General features: G+C 35.3%; 3 protein-coding genes across 8 annotated transcripts; 2 read left to right on the forward strand and 1 right to left on the reverse strand.

The window, feature by feature from the left end:
• Positions 1-2,108: 2,108 nt before the first annotated feature.
• LOC106778255 (pentatricopeptide repeat-containing protein At5g39980, chloroplastic) lies at positions 2,109-5,475 on the forward strand. The gene has a single exon (XM_014666197.2). It carries the CDS (start codon positions 3,294-3,296, stop codon positions 5,322-5,324), a length of 2,031 nt encoding a protein of 676 aa, XP_014521683.1. The 5' UTR covers positions 2,109-3,293; the 3' UTR covers positions 5,325-5,475.
• Positions 5,476-7,248: 1,773 nt separating this feature from the next.
• Positions 7,249-13,212, forward strand: LOC106778305 (DEAD-box ATP-dependent RNA helicase 37). Of its 5 annotated transcripts, none has more exons than XM_014666249.2 (7): positions 7,249-7,604; positions 7,710-8,447; positions 8,562-8,645; positions 8,735-8,977; positions 9,297-9,464; positions 10,074-10,187; positions 12,232-12,720. In XM_014666249.2, exons 2-7 carry the CDS (start codon positions 7,764-7,766, stop codon positions 12,718-12,720), a joined length of 1,782 nt encoding a protein of 593 aa, XP_014521735.1. In that variant the 5' UTR covers positions 7,249-7,604; positions 7,710-7,763. The 5 variants fall into 5 exon arrangements, with proteins under 5 accessions (XP_014521735.1, XP_014521736.1, XP_014521734.1 ...); XM_014666250.2 differs by having other exon boundaries at positions 7,249-7,596; XM_014666248.2 differs by having other exon boundaries at positions 7,249-7,592.
• Positions 13,213-16,867: 3,655 nt separating this feature from the next.
• Positions 16,868-18,255, reverse strand: LOC106778279 (protein YLS3). Of its 2 annotated transcripts, none has more exons than XM_014666223.2 (3): positions 17,456-18,255; positions 17,273-17,368; positions 16,868-17,181 (listed from the first exon to the last, which is right to left on the reverse strand). In XM_014666223.2, exons 1-3 carry the CDS (start codon positions 17,844-17,846, stop codon positions 17,084-17,086), a joined length of 585 nt encoding a protein of 194 aa, XP_014521709.1. In that variant the 5' UTR covers positions 17,847-18,255; the 3' UTR covers positions 16,868-17,083. The 2 variants fall into 2 exon arrangements, with proteins under 2 accessions (XP_014521709.1, XP_014521708.1); XM_014666222.2 differs by having other exon boundaries at positions 16,868-17,187; positions 17,456-18,126.
• Positions 18,256-19,280: the final 1,025 nt, after the last annotated feature.

Consider the following 19,280-nt stretch of genomic DNA (forward strand, 5'->3'; position numbering starts at 1 on the left):
TTTAAGACAACTTGACTTGTTTTTGGTATAAGTGTGAGTCTAGGGTTGGATGTGATGCTTGGGAAACCCCATGATGTAGGAGGGGTCCACCCAGGATGATGACACGAACCTTGGTGAAGTTCACTAAAATCTGCCACATAAAACACTCTTGTAATCGATTACAATAGGTTTGTAATCGGTTACGCGAGCCATATTCCTGTTTTGGACATCCTGTTGTACTGAAGGAACCACCTGTGGTAACGTGGGGGACCACAGGTGATTTTGGGTGTTAAACAAGTTGTCCATAACTTGAGTAGCACTCGTTTACAGGGTCATTGTAAACTATTACATTGCACACTTTACCACCATTATCTTCACCAATTCAACTATATTCATCAAATCACAACCATTAATTCATTTTTTTCCACAAACATTATCACTTGGAAATCAAATTATAAAGCACTTCAATAAAAGACACATTTTATTTCCAATTACATAAATGTATTGAACCAAACATGGATGTTCTATATATTGAACCAAATAGGTTCAATTATAACATCTTTTTCTTGTCCTAACACTCAAGTCTAATACAATAATTAGTCATTTTTCTTTCTAACTACTACATTTCCGGTGTATGGTGTCTTAAGTGTTTGGCTCTTAAAACGCCTTCTTGAACCAATCCTAACATAAGTCTTTAGCTATGATTGGTTGTTGGACATTCCACCCGGTGCATTTGGTGACATTGCACCTTCTTTGTTGTTACACATTCCACCTGCTTCCTCGGTCGACACTCCAATAAGTGAAACAAATGCATAGTTAGTGTCACTAAATGCTTGTGGACGTCCAGCACTTTCTAAACCATCATCTGCACTTGACCTTTTAGGTGTTCTTCTGGCCTTCTTTTCCTCCAACTCTGCCTCTAAGACATTCACCTTCCTTTTAAGCTCTTCGATTAAAGATTTCTGATCCTCTGAAGTGTGCATCAAACTCTCTTTGCGTTTTTTTAAGCAATTTCTTGCTTCGTTGCTCTTCATAGCTTTTTGGTGGTGGTTGTTTTTCAAATGAAAACACCAAAACAAATAACAAAAACCTATAACGTGTGCAAGAAACGACAAGAACCCCAATACCCAAACCTAAAACCCAATACCAAAACCTACAACGGGAGAAGACATTTACCTTGCTCCAACGAAGGTCCATTCCGGAACTTGCCATTTCAGCAAAACTGAGACAACGGGATATGCAACAAGAAGGCACTGGAGAGCACGAAAATGTCGGTAGAACCGCGGACCGTAAAGAGGACGAAGGCAGAGGAGCAAATGTGAGAGAGAACGAAATCTGTCACACAAAACTAATGAAACAGACCAATTGTAGAATTGGAACCCAAATTGTCTGAAACCCTTTTCATTTTGCAAGCCAAAATTAAAGAAAAAAACAATACAAACTATCCAATTAGACGTTGACACCTAACAGTGTCAAATTTGTATCAAAAATTGGATGTCAAAATAACGAACCCGTAAAAATAACATGATGTGGATTTTATTCATTGTGAAATAGTTGGAATACTTGGGATAGGTGCCAGAATTTATGACAATTTGTTTGATAAATTAATAATTGTCACTGTATTTTCGTATTAAACTCCATTGAAAAGATTGGTCAACAAGCCTAAATGCTTTGATACATTTAGGTTGCCTCCGGTATATAGGGACCTTCAAAATTGGCATCAAAACCCTTGTGGCTTTGAAATTTTCACTAGTACTGTGTTGATCCATAAATATAGAATGTACATAGAACTTTTTAAAAACGTATTTTATTAAAAATAAAACAAGGTACAGATTTTAAATCTAATAAGAGGAGACCATTATTCTCAAACAATCAATGGTTATCCCAAAAAATAATGATACTGGCAAAAACAGTACCTCAAAAGTTGCCCAGGGCGCCGAATGTTACTGCATCTAATTTAAACTGAAAAAGTCTCATCAGATTCAATAGAACACATGATACGCACTCAAATGTGACTCATGCAAGTAATTAAATGGATTGGATAACACTGAAATAGTAATTGGATATTTGCCTAGGGGTCGTTTCTCATTTGTGATATAACTTGGTGATATCACACATTCATGTCAACTTAATGAGATGGAGATGGCGCAAGTGTTACTTGGTGAGTGTAAACATAACAAAATTTGTCCAAACAACACAATGGTTGGTAAAATATTACACAGGAACTGTAGGTGTGATACATATTAAAGATATAACCAGAAACTGCCACATATTTCCCATCTTCCCCAAAAACACACACACTGCCAAATGAAAGCATTTTACATAACTTGTTGTGACTATTTTTATTATTTTCCATGGCCCCATAGGAAATCTGATGAAATGTAGTATCTCAATAGTTATAATTTTTTTGCATCGTATTCTATTATCGATTTCTGCAAGTAGTATAATTTAGTTCGTTGATTAAAATTTTTCAGGTTTGGAAGAACTTTGAATGTTAGGTATCTGAATCTGACATTTGCACTACAGTTGGGAGGGTTACACCAGAGATTTACTTGAAGATAGTGGTTGCAGTGAATGAAAGCTATGCGTTAGAACATTACACCCCACCTTTACTTAGGCTTCAGAATTGCAATTTTGTGAGAGATGCATTCACAAAAATTACTTCAACCTACTGTCATCCATTAAAACAAACGCATTTCCATTTCCATGCATCTTCCTAATTCAAGACAAGAAAGTAATTAAGGGTAGAGAGAGAGAATCTAATATCTAACATGGATTGAAACAGTAAGTGCAATAAATATACACTAGATAACGTATCTGGTGGTGCATGAAGGGAGAGAGAGGTTGGTATGACAAAGGGAGCTTATGCGTAGGATAAGGGTGCACAGAATAGAAGGAGGGTGTTGCAGTGGTGGTAACGTGACCGGGGGGATTGGCTTGGCGGCGGGAGGAGTTGATGAAGAAGCCTTGAGGATGGGTGCGGTGTCTGTGGAAGAAAACAAAGTCGTGAGAAATTCTGGCAGGAAGTGCACGGGGAAGAGAGAGAAAAATGTGGAGGTAATTAACGCTCAGAAAAAAAATGTAGTAAACTTAACCCCAACCTATTTAACGGAGGGGAGTAATACACATTTTATTTTATTTTTTTGGCAAAAATGATTGTGAATTTATTTTAGTGGGATGTATGGGGTGGAATTTCAGTGAGGCCTATTGGTCTTTATAGGAAAGCAGCAGAGGCAGACAGAGAATAGAAATAGAGATATTCCCATACATAAGAAGACCAAACCAACAATTAGTAAGCATAGAGCTGATTGAAGATGTGCACGGTGTCAGGTTCTATCCTTCTGCTTCTGTGCTGTCCTTCATCTTCTTCTTCAATATCACTTGTTTGTTGTTATTCCAATACCATAGCCAAAAAGAGGGTTGGGAATGGCATAAGCCATTTAAGTGCGGCCACCGCCACTTGTGCTATGGCTAAAGATGTGTGGAGCCGAACATGTGGATCTGCTTGTTCCTCTCCCATTCCCAGGGAAGGTGGCGGCAGAAGGCAACAACAAGGTACGTGCTTGGACCGCAGTGTGGATATGGAAGAGTTATTAGCGGCAATTGGGGAGACCCAGAACGAGGATGAACTGTATGCGGTCATGTCCCCCTACAGCGGGAGGCAGCTGTCTATGCGCTTCATGGTTTCCCTGCTCTCCCGCGAGCCCGATTGGCAACGCACTCTTGCCCTTCTCGATTGGATAAACGAAAAGGCCCTCTATTCCCCTTCCCTATTCGCCTACAATGTCGTCCTCCGCAACGTCCTTCGGGCCAAGCAGTGGCACCTCGCCCACGGCCTGTTCGACGAAATGCGCCACAAGGGCCTTTCCCCCGATAGGTACACCTACTCCACCCTCATCACTTCTTTCGCCAAACACGGCTTGTTTGATTCTTCTCTCTTTTGGCTCCAGCAGATGGAGCAAGACAACGTTTCCGGCGACCTTGTCCTCTACAGTAATTTGATCGACCTTGCCCGCAAGTTGTGCGATTATTCCAAGGCCATTTCCATCTTCACCAGATTGAAAGCCTCTACCATTACCCCCGACCTCATTGCCTATAACTCCATGATCAATGTATTTGGAAAAGCCAAGCTCTTCCGCGAGGCTCGCCTTGTTCTTCAAGAGATGGCCGACAATGCTGTTCAACCCGACACCGTCAGCTATTCTACTCTTCTTGCCATCTACGTTGACAATCAAAAGTTTGTTGAAGCGCTTTCTCTATTCTCTCAAATGAATGAAGCCAAATGCCCGCTTGATCTCACCACCTGTAACATCATGATTGATGTTTATGGCCAGCTTCACATGCCCAAGGAAGCGGATCGCCTCTTCTGGAGCATGAGGAAAATAGGGATTCAACCCAATGTGGTTAGCTACAATACGCTCTTGAGGGTTTATGGAGAGGCTGAGCTATTTGGGGAAGCCATCCACCTGTTTCGCTTGATGCAGAGTAAAGATATACCGCAGAATGTTGTCACTTACAACACTATGATTCATATCTATGGCAAGACCCTTGAGCACGAGAAAGCTACCAATCTCGTTCAAGAAATGAAGAAAAGGGGTATTGAACCCAATGCCATCACTTACTCGACCATAATATCCATTTGGGAAAAGGCAGGCAAACTGGACCGCGCAGCTATCTTGTTTCAAAAATTAAGGAGTTCAGGAGTTCGAATTGACGAGGTTCTTTACCAGACAATGATTGTAGCCTACGAGAGGGCAGGTTTAGTTGCTCATGCCAAGCGTCTGCTGCATGAGCTGAAGAGACCGGACAACATTCCTAGGGAGACTGCAATTGCAATTCTTGCTAGAGCGGGTAGAGTTGAAGAGGCTACCTGGGTTTTTCGTCAGGCTTTTGATGCTGGAGAAGTTAAAGATATATCTGTGTTTGGGTGCATGATTAATCTTTTCTCTAAGAACAAAAAGTATGGCAATGTCGTTGAAGTGTTTGAGAAGATGAGACAGGTTGGATATTTTCCTGATTCTGATGTTATTGCTCTCGTGCTGAATGCTTTTGGAAAGCTGCGTGAATTTGATAAAGCAGATGCTTTATATAGACAGATGCACCAGGAAGGGTGTGTTTTTCCAGATGAAGTTCATTTCCAGATGCTGAGTCTATATGGTGCAAGAAAGGATTTCATGATGGTAGAGTCATTGTTTGAGAAGCTGGATTCCAATCCTAATGTCAATAAGAAGGAGTTGCATCTTGTTGTTGCTAGCATTTATGAGCAAGCAGATAGACTTAACGATGCTTCCCGAGTCATGAATAGGATGAACCAAAGAGCAATCAGAAGTCACGATCATACTTAGTAGTGTGTATCCGCCTTCCCCTCTGTAAATTGTTGATGAACATTCTTTTAGCCCTAAAATAATCAGAAAACCTCTCATGTTAAGTGTCATGTATATATGTAATATTCACCAAGACGCATATTCGGAATAGCAGCATCCTGGGAATTAATCATTGCAACTCTGGCTTATTTGTAATCTTCATTTTTTAATGTCCTTTTGGATTGTCTTTTAAAATGTTCTTGATGCCTCTTCTCTATTGAAAGTGGAGCCGCTCTTTCTGCAAAAGTATGACTGTGTTTCTCTGCGGAAATCATGGCTGTGCTTAGGAAGGCGCTACAAAGTTATTTGTGCTGGAATTTCGGTTTTGTTAGTCAGACAGACCATTACGATAATTTTTAATTGAGCATGGGGAGTTTTGTTCTTTTTCCTCTATTACATTCTTGGAGGTGATGATATGTTGATGCAGCTTTCTATTTATTTTATAAATACAACATTATGTTGTTATAGAATTACTATTTGTCTAAGAATAGTTAACAGAATTTAGAATTAAATTGCCTATATTATGAGTAAATTTTCAAATACTTTAATTATAGTTATAAGAGAGAAAAGGGTTTGACCGAAAGCCTAACTTATAAGTTGATTAGTAGACTATCACTAGCTTTCCATCTTATAAGCTAGTTTATTATTGATTTTAAAATGTTTAGTAAAATCAAGTGATAAAATTTCTATTTTTAAGAAGATTATATTATTATTATTTAATTACGTGTTTCTAAATAACTAATCTTTTTACTATTTCTATTTATTTTAAAATTGTTATGTATTTTTTATTTGAACCAATTGTTTTATTTAAATAAATTGATTTAATGAATATTAATTGAATTTTATTTGTGTTTATTATTATCATTTTTTTATTTCTTCTCAATTTAAACTAAAACTACATTGAGTTTTTTTTTTCATAATTTGAAATTTATCAATAATTTCTACTATAAACTCATCTACTACAGTTTATGTCTTGGATTTTAATTAACTTGTTTATACGTGACACTTATTATTCATAATATTTCAATGATTGAATAACGAAAATAAAAATACTTTACAATTTTAGCGTGTGTGTGTGTCGATATATATATATATATATATATATATATATATATATATTATTGTACCCATTATTTATTTTATTGCTTTTACTATTTCATATAAAATTTATCTTCATTTAGATATTTCACAAGATTTATTTATGAAAGAAAGACTGTAATCTGTAACTATATTTACTATGGTTGTAATAGTTGATTTTGATTTCATAAGGGTTAATGATTTTCATTTTATGACTGCTGTATTAGCTAAATTGACCAATAACAAAGTGATAAAAAAAATCTATACATCATCGACTCAATCTGAATCACATAAAGACATGTTAATAATAATCATTTTATTAATAATAATACTAATAATAAGATTAATAATTATAACTATAACAATATTATTATAATAATCATAATTATGATAATTTAAAATAATAATAATAATTTCTACAAAATAGACAAATTAGTTATCTTCGACTTTTTTTTTATTAAAACATTTTTTTAACCATTATATTAATCAAATGATAAAATTTCATAAATTTTTCACTCAATATTTTATATATTTTTTCTCTTTCTTTTAATTCAAATAACTTACCTTTTTTTTTTAAATAATTATTGATCACTTCCTCAAGTTTATCCTCTACTCAAAAGTATCAGAAATGAAATAAAGGTGAGAAAATTTAAAATTTAAGAAATGTTAGATGTTAATTAAAAATGACTGTAAAAAAACAAGAGTGAAATGGAAAGGAAATTAGTGAAGAAGAGGGTTAGGGGGATTAGCAGAGTTTAGGCAGTAAAGAATTTATGCTAATATCGGTGACTGGAAGACAACTAAGAATAGAATGGAATAGTAAGTTGAGATTTACAGCAGCCTCAGCCGCAGCAGCAGCCACAAAGCAGCGTATCGCATCTCATAAGGTAGGGTTGAAAGCCTTCATTTGAACTTTGAAGCTGAAACAGAGAGAGCCTTTTATTTTACATTCATACATTATAAATAAAAAAAATAAAAATGGAAAAAGAAAAAAAAAAAGAAAATAATGTGAAATAAGGGAGAGAGAAGGCGCATTCTTAGGCAGAAAAGATATTTTTGTATCTATCGCATCCAAGTTTGAAGGCGTGTTGTGTGTGGCGTTTAGGGTTTCTTCATCTTCGTCAACGATCGTCTACACTTGAGGGTTTTAGTCTTCCCAATACAGACAGGTAGGTAGGTAGGCAGGTTGTGATTCACCTCTATGCTCTTCTATCTCACTCATTCATCCATTCGATCATTCACCTCCTCTCTCTGCACCATTGTTATGTAATGTGATTGTTTCAATTGAAGGCTGAGGGCGTGAATCGTGATCCTTTGGAAGGAAGCACACTACACAGGGCAAGCATGCCAACATCGTGGGCTGATTTGGCTGCGAATTCCGCCTCTGAAAATGCGGGAACATCCAACTCCACAGCTCTGACGCGGCCTGTTTATGTGCCTCCGCATCTGAGGAACCGTGCAGCATCAGCATCAGCATCAACGGAATCCCCCCCTGCTCCGCCCAATGTGAGTTCTAATAATAATGTCGGATCACGGTGGGGTGCGCCCAGAAACGGTTGGGGGAACAGAAGCGGTGGTTGGGATCGGCGGGAAGTGAACCCTTTCGGAGATCAGGAGGATGCAGCTGAAGAGGGAGCAGCAGCTTCTGGCGAGGAGCAGGGAAACATGGGAATTAATTTTGATGCTTACGAGGACATTCCCGTTGAGACGAGCGGTGAAAACGTTCCCCCACCTGTGAATACTTTTGCAGAGATTGACTTGGGCGATGCTCTTAATCAGAATATTAGACGCTGCAAATATGTTAAACCAACGCCGGTCCAGCGGCATGCCATACCCATATCCCTTGGCGGACGGGATTTGATGGCTTGTGCGCAGACTGGTTCTGGAAAGACTGCAGCATTCTGTTTCCCTATTATCAGTGGCATTATGAGAGGTCAAGGGCAGGCCCCCCAGCGGCCCCCTCGCGGTGCCCGTACAGTCTATCCACTTGCCCTTGTTCTCTCGCCGACTAGGGAGTTATCCGTGCAAGTCAGTACTTTCTTATTACATACACTCTTCATCTCACATGCTTCCTCTCTTTTTTATTCCCTCCACTGCTCTGCCCATCTATATGAAATATATCCGTCTTTTCGTTCCTTTCAGATACTTGAAGAGGCTAGGAAGTTTTCATACCAGACAGGGGTCAGGGTCGTTGTTGCCTATGGTGGAGCTCCTATAAACCAGCAGGTCTTCAATCCTTGTTCTTTCCACAATTGAATATTAATATGTCGATTTACATATTTTGGCATAGGTCCTAACTAAATATAATTTTCCAGCTACGGGAACTTGAGAGAGGGGTGGACATTCTTGTTGCAACTCCAGGAAGATTGGTAGATTTGCTGGAGAGAGCTAGAGTTTCATTGCAGATGATCAAATATTTGGCCTTAGATGAGGCAGATAGGATGCTGGACATGGGTTTTGAACCACAAATAAGGAAGATTGTAGAACAAATGGACATGCCTCCACCAGGTGCCAGACAGACTATGTTGTTCAGTGCCACATTTCCAAGAGAGATACAGGTTTAATATTCTCTATGCTGGGCAGGAGGATGTGCCTAATCTTACAATTTTAGTTGTAAATTGTAATTAATCTAAGATGCTCGTTCCTCATGTTTATGTGCACCACATATTTGCATTTAGGTTTCTTTTGATCCTTAATAATTCTTTCATCTTTACTCATGGAAAGATCAGCGCTATTACAATTAAATAATTTCTATTTCAAATTTTAATTGGGTTATAAATGGCAGACATCCAAGTAATGCAAATCAATATTATTTATTGGATGTATAGCTTCCTCATTTCATCGTTTAATTTTGTTGTATTTACTGTTAATATGCAGAGACTGGCCTCTGATTTCCTTTCAAATTATGTTTTTCTGGCCGTTGGAAGAGTGGGCTCAAGTACCGATTTGATTGTCCAAAGAGTTGAGTACGTTCAAGAGTCTGACAAGAGAAGTCACCTCATGGATCTTCTTCATGCGCAGAGGGCAAATGGGGTACAAGGAAAGGTATTCTCACAGTTCACAGTTCATATATATGTGTGTGTGTGTGTGTGAGGGCTTATTCAAGTTGTTTTGGACTCAAATCAGCGTCTCAATGTTGATCTATGCATGTATTTTGTCTTGGGAAGATAATGAAATGGGGATTATGCTAAGAACGCATAATTTTCCTGAGTTTTATGGTTGCAAGTTATTTTTTTCTTTAACTATCGGCTTCTCATGTAAGAGTATACTGGCAGACTGAAGAAGCTTTTACATTGAACATCATGATTAGTATCGTCACAGAAACTGTTTGGACCTAATTTTGATGGGTTTTTTCTGGACTACGTTTGATCAATCAATCTAGTATACTTGTTTTGCATGATAATATTTAGGTCAATGCACGATTCATGTATTCTGTTGTCTAAAACTTGGAATGTCTACTCCTTTTCTGTTTGTCCTAGCAATGCCAGATGTTTCTTACTTCTTGACAGTTACTAGTATATATTTTTGTTTCTGGGGTAAATTATATAATGGATGTTGTGTTTTCTCATTGTATGGACATGTTTCTTTTCTCAAGGAAAATGCTATTACTTAATTATGTAAGGCCTAGTTCATGGATGATTTTACTTTCTGCAGCAAGCTTTGACTTTAGTTTTTGTGGAGACAAAGAAGGGAGCTGATGCTCTCGAGCATTGGTTGTGTCGTAATGGTTTTCCAGCAACTACTATTCACGGTGACAGGTCACAACAGGTTAGTCTGTTGTACAATTATATCTGCTTTTGCATCTGTGTGTAGATCCAGACTAATACTTTGATTTATATTTGATGGACAAGGTCCATACTCCAGCTATTCTCATCTTTTTTTCTGCCTTAATAATGTTTGGTGCTTTGGGAAAGTAGAGTTGGACGCTTATGATTATTCATGTCTGGTGTATAGAGTTAATGTTGTCGAAAGTGGGGGGATGACATCTGACTTTCCTTGGTTTTCCTGTGTTAGGGACTTGCATAAGACATTTTAAAAGATGGTTGTGAGTTAATGTCTTGGAAACTTGGGGGAGGACATCTGACTTCCCTAGGTTTATCTGTGTTAGGACCTTTGTATAAAGACTATTTAAAAAGCCAGTTGTAAGTCACACGTAATAGAATAAAAGGAGAGAATGAGGAGGAAATCTGAACAATTTGATTGAAAGAGGTAACAGTTAGGGGTCATTCTTATGTGTAGTATAGATTATTTATTTTGCATTATAATATTTAAGCTCACTTGTACTTTTGGTCCCCTTGTTATCATTTCTCAAACTTGGTTCTCATTTTTTTCAATTTTGGCCCCTCTATTATTTTAGTTGTGCAATTTTGGTTCATTCGTTAACTTGACATCTAATATTTCATTGAAAAGCTTGCATGATGGTAGTGTTGTAATGTGCAATAAAGTGATATGCCTGCATCTATATTAAATTTTGGATGTTAAGTCAGTGGGTAGATCAAAACTGTACATTTAAAATAATGGGGTTGGTGGGACACCAAATTCAAGAAATGGCAATAGTAGGGAGATTCAGTTGTCAATTTCCGGCTATCACGCCGTGATTGCTGATAGGCGGGTGGAGTGGCCTGCTATCAAACTGTGCATTTTGGATGTCTGAGCGGCTTACTTTAGGAGTGGTAGCCCAGCAAATCAAAGGCAGAAGTGGGTTTTGCAGCCACTCGACTATTTGGGCTATGGATTGTGTGCTCTCTGCAGGGTAGTTTGATGGAGGACTTGTTGAATCATGCCTATTAAAGTCATTGCCTTTCTGTTCTTAAGTCTCTTCTCATCTTGCCTATTGAGAGTACTGTGGCTTGCTAAGATTGGAATTAATATTAGTATAAAATAATAAAGTGGAAAAAATAATAAAAGAATTAAGGCATATTATACATTATAATAAATTAAAAGCGATAGCAAAAAATTTAATAAGCTAAATAATAAAATTAAATAATATTATAGTAAGAAATGTGTATATAATAATTAAAAAGGAATATTAAACAATATGTATTGTTATATAATACAAGAAAACTGTATGTACTTAAAAATGTAAAAAAAATTTATATATATATTAAAAATTCAGTATAGGTACACAAACTATTCAGAATAGCTGTCGTCCCACCTCTTGCTTTAGCATTTTTAGGCGCTCTGCCCAGCTATCCATTGTTGAAATATGAGAAGACTAAGTGACAATGAAACCTCTATATAAAATTATTACCATCTAACTTCTCATAATGGCATTTTTAGAGTTTGCTGCTGTGCACTGCAATCTGAGATTGATTCCTATGGAGGTTATCATCGTTGTTAATCAGGAATTTTAACTTGTATACTCAGATTAGTCTGTCTACTTTCCTATCAAGAACAAGTTAGAACGCTTGAACATGAACTCATCTAAACTTGCATGTTCGTGGGCAAGTTCTTGAATACACATACCTTCTGTGTTTTCTGAAAACTAAGTCATCCATAATCCTTGAAATCCATAGGCATTTCTCATATTAGTTAATATGTATTTCTATCGTGGGGACTGTATTTCTATCGTGGGCAATGGTGATTAGTGGGGCTCAAAATGACTATTCTGCACATTTGTCCTTGGTAATGAATTGTTTTTTTCGAATAAAGTTATCTTGCATAGTTAGTCTGAGTTTACTTTCTCTGTTTGAGGCTGAAGCTTGCAAATATCATACTGTCTCAAGGTCAAATGTTGTTGCAATCATCTTTGTTGAAATATTTTTACGTTTGTGTATCTATATGTAGGCTTATTATTTTACCATGCTTGCAGGAAAGAGAATTGGCATTAAGATCATTTAAAACTGGCAACACCCCCATATTGGTTGCAACTGATGTGGCTGCACGCGGGCTTGATATTCCTCATGTTGCCCATGTGGTTAACTTTGATCTTCCTAATGATATTGATGATTATGTACACCGTATTGGAAGAACAGGGCGAGCAGGAAAGAAAGGCCTTGCAACTGCGTTCTTTAATGACAACAATGCATCACTAGCTAGGCCTTTAGCAGATCTGATGCAAGAAGCGAATCAAGAAGTACCTGATTGGCTCTCACGGTATGCTGCTCGCTCTTCTATTGGTGGTGGACGGAATCGTCGAACAGGAGGAAGCCGATTTGGTGGCCGTGACTTTCGAAGAGAAGGTTCTTTTAGTAGGGGTGGTTCTGATTACTACAGTACAGGAAACAACAGTGGTGGATATGGCAATTCTGGTGGTTATGGTGGAGGATATGGTCCTGGGGTAACTAGTGCTTGGGACTGATTTTCAACCCCTGATAGCATTATACACACTGTCTTAGGTATTAGGTGCAGACTTACACCTATAGGGTGATTTTTCTCCCTTTTTTGTCTTTCAAAGTTCATGTTCTTCAATTTACTTTTTTTCCTTCCCGGTGTGTCAATCCAACATCATTTTGTACGGTTTATAACTCTAATCACCAAGAGAGATGTTGGTGTGTGCGGCATCATTACCAGATCAGCAGAGGTCGTGCAGTGTCAGTAGGTGTTGGCAATGGCGATTACTAACATATTACTAGGAGTTCATTTTTACAACTATCTGTACCCTTTCAAAGGGTGGTTATTTTGCTGAGGGAAAGGTTGTAGGCTTTTATTTACAGTCGTGTCTATTTATCTCTTGATCATCTTGTGTTTCTTCACAATATATGTTGTCATTTCGAGTTTCCCTATTTTGATGGGCTAAGGTTTTGTACTATTTTAGTAGTGACTGAAATGAATGAAAATTATTCTTTATGGATCTTTGTATTTCACATTTATGTGGAAATGTTTGTTCATGGTTTTTCTTGCACGAATGCATTGATTTCTTTTCAAATAAATGTGTTAAAAGAAACATCCATACTTTGATAGTGTGTTTTCATGAAGTAATTGAGAATAGTTTTCATTTATTTAATAGATTTATTTTTAATTTTTAAAATAACGTGGATTATTTGAATGAAAAAATTAAAATAATATGAAAATTGTAAACTTTTTAAAAAGGTATTTGGAATAACTAAAATAATTCTTTAAGAAAAAGGAGAAAATTTAAAATGATATGACTAGTCACATTTTTATGTAGACATATATATTCCAAAAAATTAAAATGTTAAATATATATATATATATATATATATATATATATATATGTATATATGTATATATGTATATATGTATATATGTATGTGTATGTAAGTAGGATATTTTTTTTGTATATATAATTATTATTCTTATTTTATTTAATGTGAAATTTAGATTTCTGATACCTCCAAGGAAATTTTATTGAGGAAATACAATATCAATATCAATAAGATCCGAAGTCAACCACATAAGGAATTAAGGCCGTGGGTTGATGAATCTTCAATCAATGTGGGACCTAGGCTCACATTTGGAATTTTAAAAATTTGTCACCATTGCATTTGATTCATTCATATATGTTTTTTCTTTCATGGAAAAGATGGTTTTTGTTAGCTTATTTATAGTTGTGTCTCTGCAACAATTACCTTTTTATCCATTCATTAACAGTGATGATCTGCAAGAAGAGATTTACATGGAACAACCTTCCATATTTGTTGTTCAAGGGAGTCTTTTGGGTTAGTATTTCGTCTTTTATGTTGTCTTGCAAATCATTTACAATCTGGTATCATTCGAATCAGAAACAAATATTTTCATTAAGTCTTTATAGATTATATTAGTAACAAGATTGATATATATGATTTGTATGTATTAGCTTGAAGAAGAGTGTTAGATATACTATCTTTATCTTTTCTTTATCTTTTATCTTTAGTTTGTTTGTTATTATTTTTTATTTGTATTTTGGGTTTAGTCTATATTCAATACTTTATAATATAATACATAATTTTCACTATATTCAATACTTTATAATATAATTTGTTATTAAATTTTAAAAAAATATAATTTAGTGAGTTTTTAGAAATAATCGTTATGTTGAAATCTTTTATATAAATCTATCAAAGTTTTTTTTTCTATTTTGTTTTTTTATTATATTTGTAGTCTAAAGACATTCATTCAGGTAATTATTATTATTTTTTTTTGTTTTTATTATAAATGAACTTAATCAATTTATATATATTATTAACTTACAATACAATATAAATATGGATTAAATATGTTTTTAGTTCCTATACTTTGGGCGATTTTGGTTTTAGTCCCTCTTTCAAATTAAGAGGTACAATTTAGTCATTCAACTTTACAAAACTCTGGTTTTAGTCTTTTTTACCAAATGTTTTTAACTTTATTTGCTGTTTCAAACATGTTTCACTATAGCATTTGGATTGTTTACACTGTTTGACACATTTTTGCTTCAATGTTAACTGAGAAACGCGTTTGAAACAGCAAATAAAGTTAAAAACATTTGGTAAAAAAGACTAAAATCAGAGTTTTCTAAAGTTGAATGACTAAATTGTACCTTAGTTTGAAAGAGAGACTAAAACTAAAATTGTCCCAGAGTACAAGGACTAAAAACATATTTAATCCTATAAATATTTAATAAATACGAATATAGGTGAGATAGAATGTAAGAATCTAGAAAATAGAATATTAAAGTTGATAGGTGTTTTAAAATAATGAGATCAAATATCTTAATATTAAAATAATTCAATAATATAAATATAATTTCATAAATTAGTCTCATTATCTAATATACTCATCATTTCTCTAAAAGTCTTTCTCTGAGTTTCCTTTCCTTCTGTCTAAGATTTCTGACTCTTGAATTATCTGTTTGATGATCAAGAAGCGTATAGGAGATCACAACAGTGTATTCTCCATCATCATCCGATTAGTTTTCCTTCTAGAGCAAGTAAGTTTATGCTCATTTTTTCTTAAATTCGTAGTTTAAGATACATGCGACTTGAAGTTTATCGCATGTGTCTTCGCCCTATCTTTTCTAGTTCCTTGCTTGCTGAGAAGTTCTAGGGACTCACTTTAATCACAATTTTGTGGTTTGTAGGCGTGTCTAAAGTTTCTTGAATTTGAAGCAAGGGTTGTGCGCGTGTAGAGCTTGGTAGCTAATGGTTATTCTTTAATTTTGAAACTTACGAGTATGATTGATAGTGGCTGAAATACTATGTTGATTGAGTATAATTGCATTATCTGGTCTAGTGTTCAATGTGTTTTTTTTTTAATGAGCTTAATTAGTTGTGTGATGCTTGATGCGTAGTATGATTCAGTTGTAGATTGATTTGATGTTGTGCATGATTGATGTTGTGAAGATTAATTGCATGAATTTGGTGTAGCAATTAAAGAACAAAAATTATCGGGATCTATTATTGGGTTATTTTGGACTTGTTCATACCCTTAAGTAGTTAAGTTATGTGTTAAAATGGGTAGAATTAATTTATGGTCCATATAGTGGTATTTTAGTTAACTTGAATTGGGATTTCATGTTGAAATGAGTTTAAACTTGGTTTAAGTTGGATCATATACGGTTGGATAAGTTAATTGAGGCTTAGAATACCAAATGAAAGTGGTAAAAGTTGGTAGAGGTGCATAAGATATGACATGTGAGATTGAGAGAATGCAAATTCTGCATAATTGGTGTTCTGCAGAACTTTGCATAGTGGCTGGGAGAATAAATTGCTCGTTGAGCAAGTATTTGGAATGTTTTGACCGTAAGTTTCAGAGACTGGGATAACCTTCTATTTGACCTCTGTTTAAACTCTCGTTAAGTGACTAGATCTACTCGCTGGGCAAGCTGATGCTTACTTGGGGTGCACGACTTCAACATTGGTCAAATGAACAGTGTGAAGTCGTGCAGGGGAGACACGATTTCTTTATTAGAAGTCGTTTAGACCCCTCACGACTTTCCTATTCTCGTAATTAATTTTTTTTTTTTGCCTATTCTCATAATATTTCTCTCATTTTGCCTACTATGGTGCAAAAGCCACTCGCTAGGCGAGCTTATGCTTACTTGACGCAAGGAATGAGGCGCTAGGTGACTAGATTTGGGCAATCTTGGTTGTTTTATCTTCTTTTCTTTTCTATGTTGAATGTATTTATATATTATTTATTTTGTTTTGTTTTATGTTTCGAAAAACCACAATGTAATTTATAAATTGTTATGAAAAAATAGGAGTAAATAAAAGAAATAAGATTGTTAGATTAAGTAAAAAAATGCAAATGATATATAATAACGTTGGAACAATAAATGGTAAAAGAATTATTTATGAGAATCGGTACTATAAAGTAATTTTTTTAAGTTATGTTGAATACATATGTGAAGAGGTGTAACTCGACTCATTTGTCATTCTCATTACCTTCATCATTTTCGCTTTGATTATTAGATTTTTTTTCCTATTTGAAAGTATACCTCCGATATGTGAAAAATACTACATCATGTTTTTCAATTAAAAATGAACCATTCACATAATAAAATTAAAATAAGTTATGCAAAGAGGAAGTACTTGATGAAGTATATTGAAAGTGGGTCCTTCCTTCTGTTGATACATAGAGAGAATGAAAAAGATAACGTCAGGAATTCATGATTACTACTACTATTAATAGATGGATATATAATGATTTTATTACAGATTTGCACACAAAAATATAGAGTGATGAGAAACAGAGGCGTGAAGCAAGTAGTAGTAGTAGTAGGCGAGTGCTGATGCTGCTTCAGTTCAAACAAGAAGGAAGAGAAGAGGTAGTAAGATCGAGGAAAGCAGGTGTGCCACCGGCCACCTCTCTGTAGACATACCACTCTTTTCTTCACCACCACCTGCACCTGCCATTTTCAACTTTCAAAACAAAGCATTTATGGCGTAAGATTAATCACAAACACGTATTAAGAGTAATGTAATAATAATCACCACTGGAAACTGGGGTGGAACTGTTTGATTTGGCGGATTTTTGCAATCCCTCAAACACCTTGGCATCAGGAGAGTTAGGTGCTAAATGCAAAAGATCTGAAAAGTATGATATTATATATGAAATGGAATGAAAATGAAAATGAAAATATTGAGAAAAAAGAGTGAAATGATATGAGTAGTTACCTACACAGTGAGATATATTAGCAGGTGCGTTGCAAGCAGAGGGTAGTTGAATGGCGAGAGTGGCATTGATTTTGATGCCAAGATTGGGGTCATCACGATCTTTGATGAGGATGCAGATGCACTTTTTGCTCTTATCGAGGACAGCTTTGAGACCACTGCAGCAGTCTATGGTTGGGGTTTTGGCCTCACCACCAACGTAAGGAACACAGCTAGCCAGCCCTATAAGTTTGTCTGCACACTCTTCTCTGTCTTTGCCTAAATCTGAGTTACCAAACCCAACCAACAGTAAAAGCAAGATGAAGGAGGAGAATGCTGCATCGCTCACCCTTTTGCTTTTGGAAACCATTCCAATTAAGACTTTGTTCTTCAAGGGAATCTGATCTGATCTCATACAATGCTATGCTATACTATGCTATGCTATGTAACATTGTGCTTTGCTTTGGTTGTGACTTATGTATGACTTTACTTTACTAGCCATAGTGCTCTGGCCTTTGCCTGTGGGACCTACATCTCTATCACATGTGAACCAAATTTTGTCTCTAGGCGTCCTATAATCCTTCGTTATGTTTCTTTTATTGAAAAAAAAAAAAAACTAAACCATTTGTGCAATAAGGTTCCCTTTTATTTTTTCCAATATGAACTTATATGAAACCAGACAGCCCACAGGAATAAAGTAAGATGAAGAATATCAAAAGCAAGCCACAGGAAACCGTAGACTGATACCAACAAACATATTTTGTGCAACCCATTGTATGTTCAAGGATTTAAATAAGGAAGAAGCATGTACCTCTGAAAAGTGCTGCTGAAGCAGAAAATTGGAAAGCCCTTTTCTATTATTCTTTCATCAACACAGGAGGTTGAAGTGGAAGAAACCAAATCATCTAAGAAATTGCATACAAAAGGTAAAAGGTTGAGTTCAACCTGTGCTAAATCTACAATTATTTCTTCTGAATAAACACAAAAATTTTACATTTGAAGTCGAAAATCGATTGACACAAATGGAGGTCAACAATGATGACAAAAGAAACTCAAATCTTTACTGTAATTAAAGGGGCTTAGCTGCTGTTGTGTGTTTTTCGTTAAATCCTTTAAATGGACATTCAATATTAAAAGTTAATATAACAGTAGTTTTTTAAAAGATTTTATGACATGCTGAAATAGCTCAACGTAATTATATATAGAAGCATGGTTTGATTAACATGGGAATCTTTCTGTCCTTTTTTAATATATAAAAATTGGATACTAAGAAATTCGAAGTTGATATAAGATAAACCCGTGACAAATCGATAAGTTCTTAAGGCTAACCCGTGATTATTTTGGATCTATCTCTGAACAGGTGCAGTTGATTAGAGACAATGGGTTAAAACCCAATAAAGTATCAAATATAAAATAATATTACTTTTATGATAATATAATTTATAATTTTTTTATGTTAATAACATTTAATATATATTATTTTAATTTAGATTCATACAATAATAATAATAATAATATATTTCTTGTACCTTTAAGAATTTTTAAATATATATATATAATTAAAATCAATAAACGTAGGCATCTGGGATTTTAGGCCGTTACCCCTTATGCCTTCATAAGCTGAAGCAACAAAGTAGATGGCAGCCAGCACCCTTTATTTATGCACCTTCAAAATTTTGCAAAATGACTATTTTATTATTTTCAGAAGTGACTTTTGGATTACTGACAATTATCTGGAACAAGTTTTTGAAATAGAAATTCTGAAATGTATATATCTTTCGGAATGAGATTATTTGGAGCATCCCCACATGAAATTTATTCTGGAACAATGAAGAATATTTTATTTTAT

Source organism: Vigna radiata, unplaced genomic scaffold (assembly GCF_000741045.1).
Source record: "Vigna radiata var. radiata cultivar VC1973A unplaced genomic scaffold, Vradiata_ver6 scaffold_246, whole genome shotgun sequence".
Classification (NCBI taxonomy): Eukaryota; Viridiplantae; Streptophyta; class Magnoliopsida; order Fabales; family Fabaceae; genus Vigna; species Vigna radiata.